The sequence below is a fragment of the Hylobates moloch genome, unplaced genomic scaffold, assembly GCF_009828535.3.
Source record: "Hylobates moloch isolate HMO894 unplaced genomic scaffold, HMol_V3 SCAFFOLD_1, whole genome shotgun sequence".
Classification (NCBI taxonomy): domain Eukaryota; kingdom Metazoa; phylum Chordata; class Mammalia; order Primates; family Hylobatidae; genus Hylobates; species Hylobates moloch.
In genome coordinates this window covers 34006403-34022093 of record NW_026652276.1, presented here as the reverse complement: position 1 = coordinate 34022093, position 15691 = coordinate 34006403, and the positions used below count along the sequence as shown (strand labels likewise).

The 15691-nt window shown below is 40.0% G+C and overlaps 1 protein-coding gene across 2 annotated transcripts in view; it reads right to left on the bottom strand.

The window, feature by feature from the left end:
- PLEKHM3 (pleckstrin homology domain containing M3) overlaps window positions 1-15691 on the bottom strand; it is a 206703-nt gene that overhangs the window by 121932 nt on the left and 69080 nt on the right. For both annotated transcript variants that reach the window (XM_032754736.2, XM_058439120.1), the window contains exon 4: window positions 4329-4474. In XM_032754736.2, the coding sequence (XP_032610627.1) occupies window positions 4329-4474 (146 nt within the window). The remainder of the gene's footprint in view (window positions 1-4328; window positions 4475-15691) is intronic.

Here is a 15691-nt window from a genome sequence, read left to right as displayed (position 1 = left end):
TGAAGAGACAATGTACAAAATGGAAGAAAATATGTGCAAGCCATTAATCTGACAAGGGATTAATAACCAGAATATATAAGCAATTCAACTCAGTAGCAACAAAAATAAATCTTATTTTAAAACAAGCAAAAGATCTGAATAGACAATTCTCAATAAACACATACAAATAGCCAACAGGTATGTTAAAAAATGCTCAACATCACTAATCTATCAGGGAAATGCAAATCAAAACCACAATGATATATCATCTTACTCCAGTTAAAATGGCTATTACTCAAAAGACAAAAAATAACAGATGCTGGTGGGGATGTGGAGAAAAGGGAATGAATGCTCAGACACTATTAGTGGGAATGTAAATTAGTACAGCCACTGTGGAAAACAGTATGGGAGTTCTTCAATAAACTAATAATAGAACAACATATGACCCAGCAATATCACTGCTAGATATATAACCAAAAGGTGGTAGATATGGAATCAAGTGCCCATCAATGGACAAATGGATAATGTGGTATATATGCACAATGGGATATTATTCAGCCATAAAAAAGAATGAAATTCTTGTCCAGGTGTGGTGGCTCATGCCTTTGGGAGGCCGAGGTGGGAAGATTGCTTGAGCTCAGGAGTTCGAGGCCAGCCTGGGCAACATGGTGAAACCCCAACTCTACAAAAAATACAAAAATTAGTCAGATGTAGTGGTGTGCACCTATGGTCCCAGCTAGTTGGGAGGCTGAGGTGGGAGGACTGCTTGAGCCCAGGAGGTCAAGGCTGCAGTGAGCCATGACCGTGCCACTGCACTCCACACCTTGAGTGACAGAGTGAGACCCTGTTTCAAAAAAAAAAAAAAAAAAGAATAAAATTCTGTCATTTGCAGCAACATGGATAGAACTGGAAATTAAAGTGAAATAAGCCAGCTCGGCCCGGTGGCTCACTCCTGTAATGCCAGCACTTTGGGAGGCTGAGGAGGGTGGATCACAAGGTCAAGAGATCGAGATCATCCTGGCCAACATGGTGAAACCCCGTCTCTACTAAAAAATACAAAAACTAGCTGGGCGTGGTGGCACGTGCCTGTAGTGCCAGTTACTCGGGAGGCTGAGGCATGAGAATCACTTGAACCTGGGAGGTGGAGGTTGCAGTGAGCTGAGATTGCACCACTGAACTCCAAACCTGGCAACAGAGCAAGACTCCGTCTCAAAAAAAAAAAGAAAAAAAGAAGTAAGGCAGGCACAGACAAGAAAAATATCACATATTTTCACTCACATGTAGGAGCAAAAAAATTGATCTCATGGAGGTAGTGAGTAGAACGGTGGTTACCAGAGGCTAAGAAAAGTAGGGGGAAGAGGGGAATGAAGAAAGGTTGGTTAATGGGTATAAAAAAATAGTTGGAAAGAGAAGTTCTAGTGTTTGATAGCATAGTAGGGCAACTATAGTTCATAAAAATTTATTGTGTATTTCAAAAATAGCTAGAAGAGAACACTTTGAATGTTCCCAACCCAAAGAAATGATAAATATTTGAGCTGATGGATACCCTGATTTAAGTATTACACACAGTATGTATGTATCAAAATATTACATATACCCCATAAACATGTACAACTATTATGGATCAATTTTAAAAGCAGTCATACAGCCTGTTTCCATATAAAGCCCCTTGCACAGAAGGTACATTCAAGGCAGATGTCACAACATTCTGGCAGAAGGATCAGAAAAGCTTCTGGTAATACCAGGTAATTGAAGTATGTTATCTATTATGTGTGTAAGATTAAGGATCATAACAGAATCCTAAGCCTAGAGTGCTACTCCAGTAGGGAGTTAGATTCCTGGACTTGCCAAATTCTACAACCTTTTTTATGCAAGGGTAGAAATGCTGTACCATATAGCTAGCCAATTTATATATCTTGAAGACTACTAGGTTGAAAATAAAGTCGAGATTTCCAATAGGCAATTAAAGCCACAGATTTCAATTTTAGTAGCAAAACTGGAGATGCAGATAAAAGTAGGAATTATCAGCATAAGAATCCTGGTAGTTAAAACGATGTAAGTGAGGGAGATGCCCAATAGAAAGAGTATAAAGTGGGAAACAAAATAACGAATCTTAAGGAGCCCACTATTAAAAGTGTAGGCAGAGGACAAGAAATTAGAGAAGGCGATTGAAAAAGAAGAGTTAGAGGGAGGAGAACCGGCGGTGTGTTATCAAAACCAAGGCAGGAGAATTCAAAAGGAGTATAGTCCATCTGGTCAAATAGTGTATCCTAGAGAAGTCCAGTAGAATAAGAAACTGCCAAGGGTCAACAAGATTTGGCAAAATTGTGTTGGACAAGAGATGAGATTTGGCAAAACTATGATGGAGAAGAGAGAAGACCATGAACACAGGCAGAAGGGATAAACTTTCATAGGACAAGTAATGTTTCTTTGGTGGCTGGAAGGAGGACAATGAGGATAGATGCGGATGTAGGCACGTTTATAGGTCAGTTGACAGGATTATTGCATAATCACCTCTATTTTCTCTACGAAGTAGAAGATAATGGCACTTCACAGGGTAACTTGGACTGGGTATTTCATCTTTTTAAGATCACAGATGTTGAAATAAAAGAATCTGATGAAAGCTACTGATATAAGTGGAATACAACTTCAACAAGCTTCCAACATCACATCTAAGTACCTACTGGCCCCCATGGCCGCAGACAGCTTTTTTCTCTTATTCCATGCTCCAAGCAATAGCCAAACCCTCCTATTGTTCACACAATTCCATCATTCTCACTGATTCAACCATATCATTCTAGCAATTCTCTCTCTTCTGGATAGTTTACATCAGCATAGAAAACATACGGCTATTTTTTCCATTAAAACAACAACAAAAAAATCAAACCTAACTTGACCCCACTTCCCTTCAAGTTACTCCTGACTTCTCTTCTTCCTTTTATAGCAAAACTTCTCAAAAGAGTTGTCTATTCTTGTTTCTTGTTTCTCTCTCTCTATTCTATGTTGAACCCATTTCAATCAGACCTTTGCTCCCACCACTCCATTCAAACTGCTTTCATTAAGGTCACTAATTACCTTCACATTACTAAAGCCAATCGTCAGTTCTCAGTGCTCATCTTATTTGAGCTATCAGCATCTGTCACAATTCATCTGGAAACACTTTCTTCACGTGGCTTGTCAGACACCCTGGGATCCTTCTACCTCACTGCTCACTCCTTCTTGGCCTCTTTTGCTGGTCCCTCCTCTTGTCTCTAGGCTCCTAAGTTGGAGTGTCCCCATGCTAACTTTTCTCCTCTATTGACCTGCATTTTTATAGCCACTAAGCCCGCTATTTATACTTCCTGAAGAGCTTCCTTGGCTGTTAGCAGTTACTTTGCAAAGCTATTAGCATATACCTGTGATTCTCCCTTGCTCTCCTTTTTAAAAAACAACAGTGCTGATGAAGGCCTGAGGATGGCTCAGTGTACTGTTCCTTGCTGTTGGCCCCTAGTCAGAAGTCTTCATAGCTTCTCTCAAGGTTCTGGTTCTAGTTCCAAAGGCCTGGATTTGCTAGAAGACTGACCTTCACATAAGTAGGAGCACTACTCTACTATAAGAAATATCTCGGGCCACACAGTGGCTCATGCCTGTAATCTCAGCATATTGGGAGGCCAGGACAGGCAGATCACTTGAGGTCAGGAGTTCGAGACCAGCCTGGGCAACATGGTGAACCCCGTCTCTACTAAAAATACAAAAATTAGCTGGGCATGGTGGCATGTGTGTGTAATTCCAGCTACTTGGGAGGTTGAGGCACAAGAATCACTTGAACCCAGGAAGTGGAGGTTGCAGTGAGCCAAGATCATGCCATTGCACTCCAGCCTGGGTGATGGAGTGAGACAATGTCTAAAAAAAAAAAACCCGACACAAACAAATCAACAAAAACAAAACAAAACAACAACAAAACAAACAAAAGAAATATCTTGGATTATATGAGTCCTTGCCTAGAAAGTCACTAGTATGTTCATGTGTGTATTATTTTCCCATTTTTATCTTCCCATAGTGTTGTGATGTTGAAGATAAGATCAAATAAAAAATAATAAAAGAGACTCCTCTCTCTCAGAATTCTCTCTAGCACCAGAAGTAAAAACTGCTCTATATGTCTTTTTAAATGAGGAAACTAATAAAAGTCATAGTTAAGAAGCCTTTCAACTGTGAGATATATAAGAAGCATTAGGTAAGGTCTTACAGCTTTTATGAGACTAGCTAATCATATCTGCTTCAAATTGTTTGATCACCATTTTTATAATCTACCTGAGAACATATGAACACCTGAATTATTATTATTAAGTGAACTGAGTTTTTGTACCTACCTTATATTTTGAAGTATCCCAGTTGTGGACTATGCGTGCTGGGATGAGAAAGCTGTCATCCACGTGGCAGCTGCTGCAGTAATACCACCCACTGTAGTTGCACACCTTGGCTTTCCCATTGGAAAGACCTATGGATCGCTGGCAGCCTGTTCAAGGAAAAAGAAAGAATCTATGATTGCTGTTGCACTTTTAACACTACAGAACAAGGTTATAGAGCTCTAACATCACAGAACAAGGTTATATTTCATTTACCTCAAGGTAAATGAAAGTCTGCAACAAAAAAGAAGTTACAGAGAATAGAGTTGTACAGTTGTGTCCTCTTCTTCCTAGTCTGACAGCCTGTCCCTTCACCTCCTAGGGTATTGCTGTAAGGGCCATAAACTGGTCCCCCATCTCTGGTTTCTTCTGATTCCATCTCTTCTGCATACAGCTGCCAGAGATCAGTCTCTCTACAACCTCGCCTTTATCTCCTCACTGCCCTGCTCAGAACTCCATTTCCACCAGGCACTTTGCTGAGGGCATCTCATACAGCATCTTGTTTAACCAGCACCACTTCTCTACGAGGAAGATATTATTGACTCTATTTTATAGATGAAGAATCTAAGATTTTTATGAGGTTAAGTATCTTGTCTGAGTTCACCTAGCCAAAAAAAGCCAGAGTTTGGATTTGGCTCTAAATTGGATGCTAAAATAATCCCCAAAACTGTTATGTAGCCTTACTTTGCTTACCAAATCATTGTAAGGAATTTGGCCTCTGATTGGCTCCATCTCACTTTTCTAACTTTCCCTTTCACTACTGACCAATGGGAATGTAATCGCTTTATTCCAGTCAGAGAACTCTCCTCATTGTTCCCCAAATAAACACAGCATGCTTACTCCACTTACTCCACCCTCCATATATTAACATGTATTACCTCTCCTTATACAGCACCCTCTCCTCTGCTCTTTACTTCAACAAATCTTGCCCAAGACTACTGGTTGCCTACAATGTCCTTTTCAGATCTAAGAAAGTCCATGACTCTGTAAGCACTGTCTTGGTACTGTCAGCGAACCTGGTAATAATCATAGCCCTTCCATAGGGAAGCCATTCATTTTCTTTAGATAGGAAGAACTACCTTCTACTGAGTATGTAAATTCCATCACAGTCATCCCCAAGGACAAAATCCTGGCAGATCCAGAACAGGTAATCAAGAATACACAAACAGTATCATTAATCTGACATTTCTGGTCTACAGCTTTCATTTTAGAAATCCTTCCAGGTGGCCCATTTTATGGTTGGGTGCCAAGAACTATATGGATCAAAGAGATCTGGCACTAAGCCTATTTCATCAAGTGGGGCAAAAATGAATTACTCTTTCAATACCACTACAATTACTACTACGACTACGACAACTACTACTAATAATAATAATATAATAATCAGTGTTGTAACCCTTCCCATTACAAGGAGGTCAAACACATTTATTTAACAAACTACCAATCTAAGAAGATTCTGATTCACATGAACTCCATGAATGAAAGTATCACAAGGCTCAACAGAACTTTCATTTTCATCACAAATACAACGGCATCAGTAATTAAGCAGTTTCCCAGTGCATCCTCTAGAAAGAGAATTAGATCTCATTGTTTTTAAATACATGAGAAATGGGAAGAAGATAAGTAAATATATTAGTATTAGGCTTCCAGAGCTTGATCCAGTTCCTTTCTAGAATGGCTATTTCTTTACTATTGAGCAGCAAAAAAAAAACATAACAAGCTCCTGTTCTTCAGACTGGCTAAGGAATGAGAAATGTGTGAAAGATGAGTTAGAACCAACACACATGTAGCTCCTGATTGACAAAGGAGACCTTGCCACAGTCGCAGGGCTGTGAAATGTTGGAATGCTGTTCACTGCACTCACTGACTGCATTACTCATTTGGCATTTAGCACGTGCCTCTTTAAATTATCATGCCTTTTTATGGGCTTGTCCAACCAGGATCACACTAGAAACTCCTCAGATCTTTTTTTTTTTCTCACTCTTTCTCGAATGAGTGCATGGGACAATCTCGGTCACTGCAACCTCCACCTTCTGTTTAAATGTTTTTCTGCCTCACCTCTGGTAGTGGAATACAGGCACAGCCACCATCCCACTAATTGTTGTATTTCTTTTTTTTTTTTTTTTTTTTTTGTTAAGATGTCCGCTTCCCGATCTCAGCTCACTGCAACCTCCACCTCCCGGGCTCATGCCATTCTCCTGCCTCAGCCTCCTGAGTAGCTGGGACTACAGGCGCCCACCACCACACCTGGCTAATTTTTTGTATTTTTAGTAGAGATGGGATTTCACCACGTTAGCCAAGATGGTCTCGATCTCCTGACCTTGTGATCCACCCGTCTCAGCCTCCCAAAGTGCTGGGATAACAGGTGTGAGACACTGTGCCCAGCCACATTTTTGTATTTTCAGTAGAGACGGGGCTTCACTATGTTGGCCAGGCTGGTCTTGAACTCCTGACCTTGTGATCCGCCCGCCTCAGCCTCCCAAAGTGCTAGGATTACAGGCGTGAGCCACTGTGCCCGGCCCAGATCAATTTTTTTATCCTCAGCACTTAACACAGAGCTTTACAAATAGCAGAAAATCAATAAATATTTATGTTGAAGGGATGATAAACTGAGTACTATCTGGCACATGTACACTCACATAAACTGTATATATATACAGAAATTTTAATTTTCCATAGTGATTCCAAAACTGATCCTCTTAACCTGATCACCTGCTTCTGAAAACAGCCTTTCATTAATATCCCTGTTAAAATATATTGCCCATTCTAAGAACTATATATTACCCATGTTCACATAGGAACTGTGGAACTGGCCAGGCATGGTAGCTCACACTTGTAATCCTAGCACTTTGGGAGGCCGAGGCCGGTGGATTGCTTGAGCCCAGGAGTTTGAGACCAGCCTGGGCAACATGGTGAAACTACGTCTCTATAAAAAAATTAGCAAGGTGTGGTGGCACGGGCCTGTAATCCCAGCCACTGGGAGGCTGAGGTGGGAGGAGCGCTTGAACCCAGGAGGTCAAGGCTGCAGTGAGCTGAGATCATCCCACTGCACTCCAGCCGGAGTGACAGAGGAAGGCTGTGTCTCAAAAGAAAAAATAAAAATTGTAAAAAGAAAGAAAGAATGAACTGTGGAACAGAGTTCAGTTGAACTTAATATATCCTAGACAGTGGGATACTGCTGTTTCCAAAAATTAGTAGACAAACTGACTGAACACTAAAATGACACTGAGTAGAATCCAATCCTTCCTAATGACTTAAAAGGTGACCATGATATTGCAGAAATTCAGGATCATCATTATAGTTTAAATTCTCACCAAAGAACACTAAAAAAAAATTTTTGGATATAACAGACATCAGTAAGCATTTGCTAGATATTTATATATTCCCTAGTAGGCACTACTGGGTTTATCTGTCTATAATTTTAATGAGCTTATTCTAATTTTCTGGATGCAACACACATAGGCAATATTAACATACACAAACATGCATTTTAAGAAAGCCTATAGCCTAAAAATGTTCACATCAACCGGGCACACAGATCCAAAGCTCACCACACTGGGGGATCAACTCAGTTAACGAACTGAGTTAAACATCCTCGCAACTATGCACAGGTCTCCAGGCTCATAAAAGACAGAGATGAGAGAACATGGATAGGGTCCATTCAGGTTTTAGTTTGGACAAATGCAGCTGCACATAAACACCTACCTTTAGTCCTTAGGTGTCTTTACTTTCATACATTATTTAGAACCAGGCTATCCTACTCCTGGTGCTGAAATCACCCTAATGACCCAGAAGTAGGTTTGAACCTGTCTGCATGCTCAAAACTACTTTACGCACATGGTATACAGGCCATCACTAGTCTAAAGGCAGGAAGCCTGAGTCTGTTCTTGCCTAGGCACCACTGTGACCCTGACCATCAAATTCTCTAGGCCTTGCTTCCTCACCACAAAATAAACGTGTTAGCTTTAATTGGTGAATTGCCAAAGTTGAGTGAGCAATGGAATTTTCTGCAGACGTTTGTGAGAAAGGTGGACTCTTCTTCCCACTGAGATGATTTTGACTCTGTAGATCTTGGGTAGGGACCAAAAATCTGCATTTCTAATGAAATGAGCATCCTCCCCGTCCCATCCTATCCCCAACCCACACATGGGACGTTGATGGGTAAAAGCTGAGGATTGCTCCCTGATTTCTAGGTGACCTCCGAGGTCCCTCGAGCTCTAAAATTCTGCTTCTATTCAACAAAAGTGCAGAGGGTGTGCAGACCGCTCAGTGAAAAGCTCAGAATTTGTCACACAGTTTACCCTCTAGGCTTCAAAAAAATCAATATTTTAGGTACTTAGTCAATTTCTAAAAAACTCGCTATGTAGAAACAACCTGACTTCATTTTACCAGTGTTTTTCCAGAGCACTCTTGTCTGCACTGGGAGTATCCTATTCACTTTAAAAAGAATGAAAACTTTTAACCCCCAAATCCAAAGTATTTGTATTTGAAAGAACATAGAATGGTTGGAAAAGAAGATTAGAGGCTAGTTAGTGTCCTGATGTAGATTCATTTTCTAAAAAACAACACATGCCATTTATTTGAAGAAGGAAACACGAGTTTTTTCAATTAACTGCAAGATTTCCTTTACTATCACAGTAGCAAATCATGGGCTAAAAATGTCTGAAACAATTCCCCATAAAAATACACAATCTGGGATTTTACTTTATCATTGTGGGGTTTTAACAGAGAAAATTTTTTCTTAATAATCACCGTTACAAAAAACCATTTTTTTACAGGGTGCCAAAGCTGGACGCTGAAAAGCGACATTATGGGGAGAAAAATAGAGCTGTAAAGTAGAGACAAAAAAATAATTAATTGAAATAACTAATTAGGGCTTATTTACATATTATATTTTTATGTACTTTCAAACAGACTTTTCAGCAATGTTTCTAAATTAAAGGGCATTTGTAGTAAAGAACACTCCACATGTTGGATCAAAGCAAATACATTCTTCCCAGACTCTTTTTGAAACTTTTCAGAGTATATTCAATTCATAGGAACAAAAAACTATCTCACCAGAGAACCCACTGGCCTTTTTTTTATTGTTGCTTCCCACTCCACTTCAAATCTTTAATGAACACATGCTCTGAAGAGCTTAGCCTCCCCTCTGATACACTCTTGGAAACAAATGTCACCATTTAACCAAAATCCTATTTGCTGCATGTACAGTCCATTTCCCAAATGGCCTTTCACTAAATACACCCAAAAGAATCTGTTGCTGGGGGTTGTGCAGAATTTTGGCATACTTCTCCACAAAAGCACAATCTTTCTTCTAACAAGTGTACCTAGTTAGCTCAACTGGCTGCAGTTGTTGTTATTGAAGCTGCCACCTTGAGGAAGAGCCAGCCACCTTCTCTCTACTTTACGACTATTACCTTCAGTTCTCCTTTCCCTGACCAGCAGTTGGAAAACTCATGGGCATAAGAGGGAAGAACGAGAAAGCTGTGGCTGGATCCAAGTGAATCTCTCTCACTAAGGAAGGACCTCATACAGTGCTAAGTGTGGTCTGTTATGCCACCCACTTTCCATCTCTTAAAGTAAGCTTTTACCTAATTCAGTAAGGTAAATCTAGTGTTTTGCATTTAGAAGGTAGAAATTCTCTAGGAAAAGAACAAGGGCAAATAAAAAAGAAGAGAAGGTGCCTTTGTAAAAGGAAGGAAAAGAGATAAAGAGGGTGAGAGGACACATTGTCGTTTTCTCTGTAAAAATAGAAAAAAAATCTGGCGAGTTTCACATCCTCTTTTATTTTATGCACTAAGTAGGGAGAGATGTCCACAGGAATGAGCAAGGGGACTTCCCTGTCCCTCCTTCCATCCCTCCATTTTCCTGGTTGGGGATAGTGAGCTGCAGTAAGCACTGTGTAAAATGTTGCTTGAAGGCCTAGACTTTGATCATATGCTCTTTAGACCAGATTTCCCAAAATGAAGAAAAATAGACATGCAGGTTCAAGGACTTGCTATTTTACAAGGATTAGGGGTTAAAGTCATAAAGAACTTAGCTTTCCCAGCTTATAGTCTCTAACCATTGGCTCATTAAGTAGTCAAATTTTGAACCTGTACTTTAAAAAATAAGGTATTACATTTGGTATACAATTCAAAGTCCTCCCTGGGATTAGCACAAAGTTGGGCACAGTCTTTAAAGAAGGGATTATTTGACACAGGGCACAAGCAATTTTTGCAATGTAGCTTTCAGGTCCATTAAAGGAAGTAAAGGCAAAGCAAACCTGGGCCCCATACTTGCATCCTCCACTGTCAGAGGGAACAGAGCTGAAATTTGAGACTGACCACACATATGTAGTCTGAAGTTAACATGGTGAAACTGAAGCTATAGAATTCTACATAACTGTAAAGTAGAAAGGGGGTAAAGAGTGAGGGACACTGAGAAACATCTACTCAAAAATCGGTGATCCAAAACTTTTTGCATCCCAAGCATCCAAGTTATTCTGTCTTTGAGACAAGGTGGTGACCCATAAAGTAGGAGCTATTTAGCCATAAATCAATTAAGACATTAAACATTTAGATGGAGAATCAGGCACATGCCATTAAGTATACATTCTGTTGGCTACAAAGCAAACAGTATCCACAGCATCTCAAATAAAACTAAAGGAACAATAGGGGAAATCCGGAAAAAATAAATTGTGTGCCACCTGTAATTGCTAATGAGGATAGTATGGCACGCAGCTGACAGTCTTTGGGTTGAGTTCATGGACTTTAGACTGCAACACTTCAAAATTATTTTCTCCATAAGCCTTTAAGTCCCTTCATAGTGAATTCTCTTCCCAGGAGTTGAAAACTTCACAGTTGGGAGGAAATACACATGCTCAAATACAATCCTGAAATGTACTGATGGTTGTTTCCAAAGCTACACAGAAATTCATTTCTGTTCATCAGAACTTTTTTTTTCTGATGGGCTTCATTTTATGTTCATCTACAAATTTTATAGCAGTGAGAGATTATATATGAGAAATTGTCATTCCTTGTTGGCTGAAACTGACTCATAAAGTTCCGCTGCACAAGCCGGGTGTGGTGGCTCATGCCTATAATCCTTTGGGAGGCTGAGGTGGACGGATCTCTTGAGGTCAGGAGTTTGAGACCAGCCTAGCCAGCATGGTGAAATCCCTACTAAAAACAGCATGGTGAAACCCCTACTAAAAACACAAAAATTAGCTGGGCGTGATGGCACATGCCTGTAATCCCAGCTACATGCCTGTAATCCCTGCCTCTCCTGGGGCAGGAGAATTGCTCGAACCTGGGAGGCAGAGGCTGCAGTGAGCGGAGATTGTGCCACTGTACTCCAGCCTGGGCCACAAAGCAAGACTCTGTCTACAAAAAAAAAAAAAAAAAAAAGAATAAAGTTCCACTGCACAGAGAGCTGACACATGTTAAAAAGCATGTTCCTACCATGGGTGACACACATTTAGGTTAACTTCAGCTGGCACTTGTAGAATGGACTGCTGCTATAGCTAGGACAGCTCTGTCTTAAGAATCTCACAGAAGTAAGTAACTCCTCCTAGACGCACTGAATGTACCTAACCAAAGAATTTCCAGCCGGGCACTGGTGGCTCACACCTGTAATCCCAGTACTTTTGGAGACCAAGATGGGAGGATTGCTTGTGGCCAGGAGTTCGAGGTTATAGAGAGCTATGATCGCACCACTGCACTCCAGCTTGGGCAATAGAGTGAGGCCCCATCTCTACAAAAAAGTTTCTAAAAATTAGCCAGGTGTGGTGGTCTGCACCTGCAATCCCAGCTACTTTGGAGGCTGAGGCAGGAGAATACCTTGAGCCCAGGAGTTCAAGGGTTCAATGAGCTATTATTGCACCACTGCACACCAACCTAATTGATAGAACGAGACCCTGTCTCTAAAAACCCTGTCAACACAACAATATGGCAAATATTATGTTTGTAAAGTATTAGTACTGTGCTAAGACACAGTGAATGTTCAATACACATTACATCTAGAGAGAGAGACAAGAACAGACAGATGCATGAAACAGATTAAAACCAACAGACATAAACTGTCCAAGACAGAGGCCATCTATGAAGTATAATCATGTATTACTAGATTATACTTGCAGAACTAAGGCAACCAAAAAAATAAAATCAATTCAGATTAGAAACTCCAATCTGAATACTAATTGGTTTAAAATGTAAAGCAATTCTATAAGCTGTTAAGAGTTATTTGGGTTTTCTCCCTCTGAATATTTAAATAGCTAAGTCAGCTTTGACATGTAGGACCTATGTTGTGTTAACAGTGCTAGAGGTACTATATTTAAATAAGAAATGAAGTGAAAATCACATGTCAAGTAGTTACGGCTGACTGAAAATATAAACTTACTAAACTCAACAATGTTTATTTAATCTCATGGAATGTTGTTATTAAGATTATAAATCGTGTGAAATAAATTAATAAATACCAAGTAGATTCCAACTCAAGTTGAGAAGTGTCAAGATTTATTGGTCTTTCAGGTAAACAATGATTGAGAACCTAAAGTCAATATTTAGTCAAAATTTATCTTGAAAGGCAATAAATCTTGATTTTTGCTAAAGCACGTAAGTAAATATGTGCACCATTTTAGAGAATCTGCTTTCTATCTATGAAATATCTACCCCAAAAGTTGTAAGTATAATGATCTGTAATACAGATTTTCACTTCCCAAGACATGACTTGAGTTGTTGAGTTACTTTTAATTTTTCTTAGGATAAGATGCTTCAATAGTGCTTTTATTGGTGTAAGATAAGTTTAACATTAATAATAAAATCTTACAAATTCAACTTCTAGTATATTGAAATCAGTCTAAACTTAGTATTTTTTTCATCCTGTTTTTCCCTAACAGTCTATGACTAGACTTTCTCATTTACTTCTGTGTTCTTTCCCCAAAGTCTTTCAAGAAAATGGTAAGCAATTTAAAAATAAAAATAAATAAATAAGAACTAAGCAAATGGATAAACACTTACATTATAAGCAAACACCTTATGTAAGACAGGCTGACTATAAGCCAGGCACTGTCATAACTACCTTACATACACACAAATGAACACATGTAAATACATGTGTATGTCTATGTTCATTTAATCCTCATACCAATTCTATGAGGTAGGTATTATGCCCATTTTACAGAATAAGAAACTGAGGCAGAAGATGAAAAAGTAATTCTGTCCACTGTTGTACAGCTACTTAAAAGGCAGAGCCTAATAAAAGTGGCAATGTGGCATTTTATGACTAACACCAATCAACTATAAAGGGGAATTTCCAAGTAGTTATCTCCTTTTGTAAGACATTAGAAAAACTGTCCCCTGCAGATGACAAAACAAGGACAAAAAACATGAATCAATTTACATAAAAGAACATAATTTAGCTCATCAATGAATATAGCCTGGGACATCACAGGCATTAGCATCACCTCTGAAGATGAAGGGTGAGGGGAAGAAGAATACAAATCTATAAAGTAAACAGCAGAAGATGAGAGATGAGGAAAGGAGGAAGCAATCGCTATTAGTTGTGGAGATCAAGGAAGGCTGTGTTGACATAGGAGCAGTTGAGCTGGGTCTCGAAGAAGAGAAGAGATTTTGGAAAAGGAACGTTCATTCATAAAGGCTCAAGTCAGAAAAATGGAAGCACCTTTGGAAACACTGGATATTCTAGTTGTCTGAGGCTCATTGTAAATAGAGGAGTATGAAGAAAAGAGCTAGGAATGATAAAGTGAAGCTAGAACATAAGAATCCTGAGTGCTCAGAGTGAGAAGTCCTAATTAACAAGATATAGCACTTTGGGAGGCTAAGGCAGGCAGATCACGACGTCAGGAGTTCGAGACCAGCCTGGCCAACATGGTGAAACCCCGTCTATACTAAAAATACACACACACAAAAATTAGCCGGGCGTGGTGGCGGGTGCCTGTAGTCCCAGCTGCTTGGGAGGCTGAGGCAGGAGAATCACCTGAACCCAGGAGGTGGAGGTTGCAGTGAGCCGAGATCGTGCCATTGCACTCCAGCTTGGGCGACAGTATGAGACTCTGTCTCAAAAAAAAAAAAAAAAAAAAAAAAGATATAGGAACAACCAGAGTTTGAAGCAGAGCAGCAATGTAAACTTAAAAAAAAAAAATTTTTTTTTTTAATTTTGGAGACAAGGTTTTACTCTGTCACCCAGCCTGGAGTACAGTAGTGCAATCATGGCTCATTGCAGCCTCAACCCTCTGGGCTCAAGTGATCCTCCCACCTCAGCCTCCTGGGTATTAAAGGTTACAGGTGCATGCCACCGCACCTGGCTGATTTAAATTTTTTTTTTTTTTTTTTGCAGAGACCCAGGGGTCTTGCTGTGTTGTGCAAGGCTGGTGTTGAACTCCTTTCCTTAAGCTATCCTCCCGCCCTGGCCTCCCAAAGTGCTGGAATTACAGGCATGAGCTACCATGCCCAGCTGCAATGTACGCTTTGAAAAGATTAATTAGCAAGAAAAGCTGGAAGGGGAGGGAACTAGTTGATAAGTTATTGCGCCAGTTTGAGCTTGATTAGGTGGTGGTCTTGGAAACAGGAAGAAAGAAAGAGAAGGAGATAGCATGGGGACAAAATGCAGATGATCTGGCAACTGACAGACGTTGGGGGCATGCAAAGGGACTGTTAAAGATGCTTATGATGTTTCAAGCCTGTGACTCATGTGAGAAATCCATCAATTAGAAGGAGCAGGTGGTTTGGGGGAGAAAATGCTATTTGAAGCATTCAATCCAAAAAACATAGTTCAAAAAATTTGAGCTACCAGATCTACTGATGCCTAAAGCTCAGGTGATTGAGAATAATTCCCCTTATTGTACAAATCAGTTTGAATTGTATATTCTGTTAGTTGTTACTGAAAGCATTTGATATACTTGATATCAAATGATGGTTGGTGAAGGTCCTATTTTTATAACTTACTACTTTCACTTAAATTTACCTAAGATGCAGAGGTCTCAGAATATAAAATATTATGTGGTGGCTGGGCTCGGTGGCTCACGCCTGTAATCCCAGCACTTTGGGAGGCCGAGGCGGGTGGATCATTAGATCAGGAGTTCAAGACCAGCCTGGCCAACATGGCGAAACTTTGTCTCTACTAAAACTACTAAAAATTAGCTGGGTGTGGTGGCGGGAGCCTGTAATCCCAGCTGTTTGGGAGGCTGAGGCAGGAGAATTGCTTGAACCCAGGAGACGGAGGTTGCAGTGAGCCAAGAATGTGCCACTGCACACCAGCCTAGGTGACAGAGCGAGACTCTGTCTCAAAAAACAAAACAAAACAAATTATGTGGTATGAAATAATCA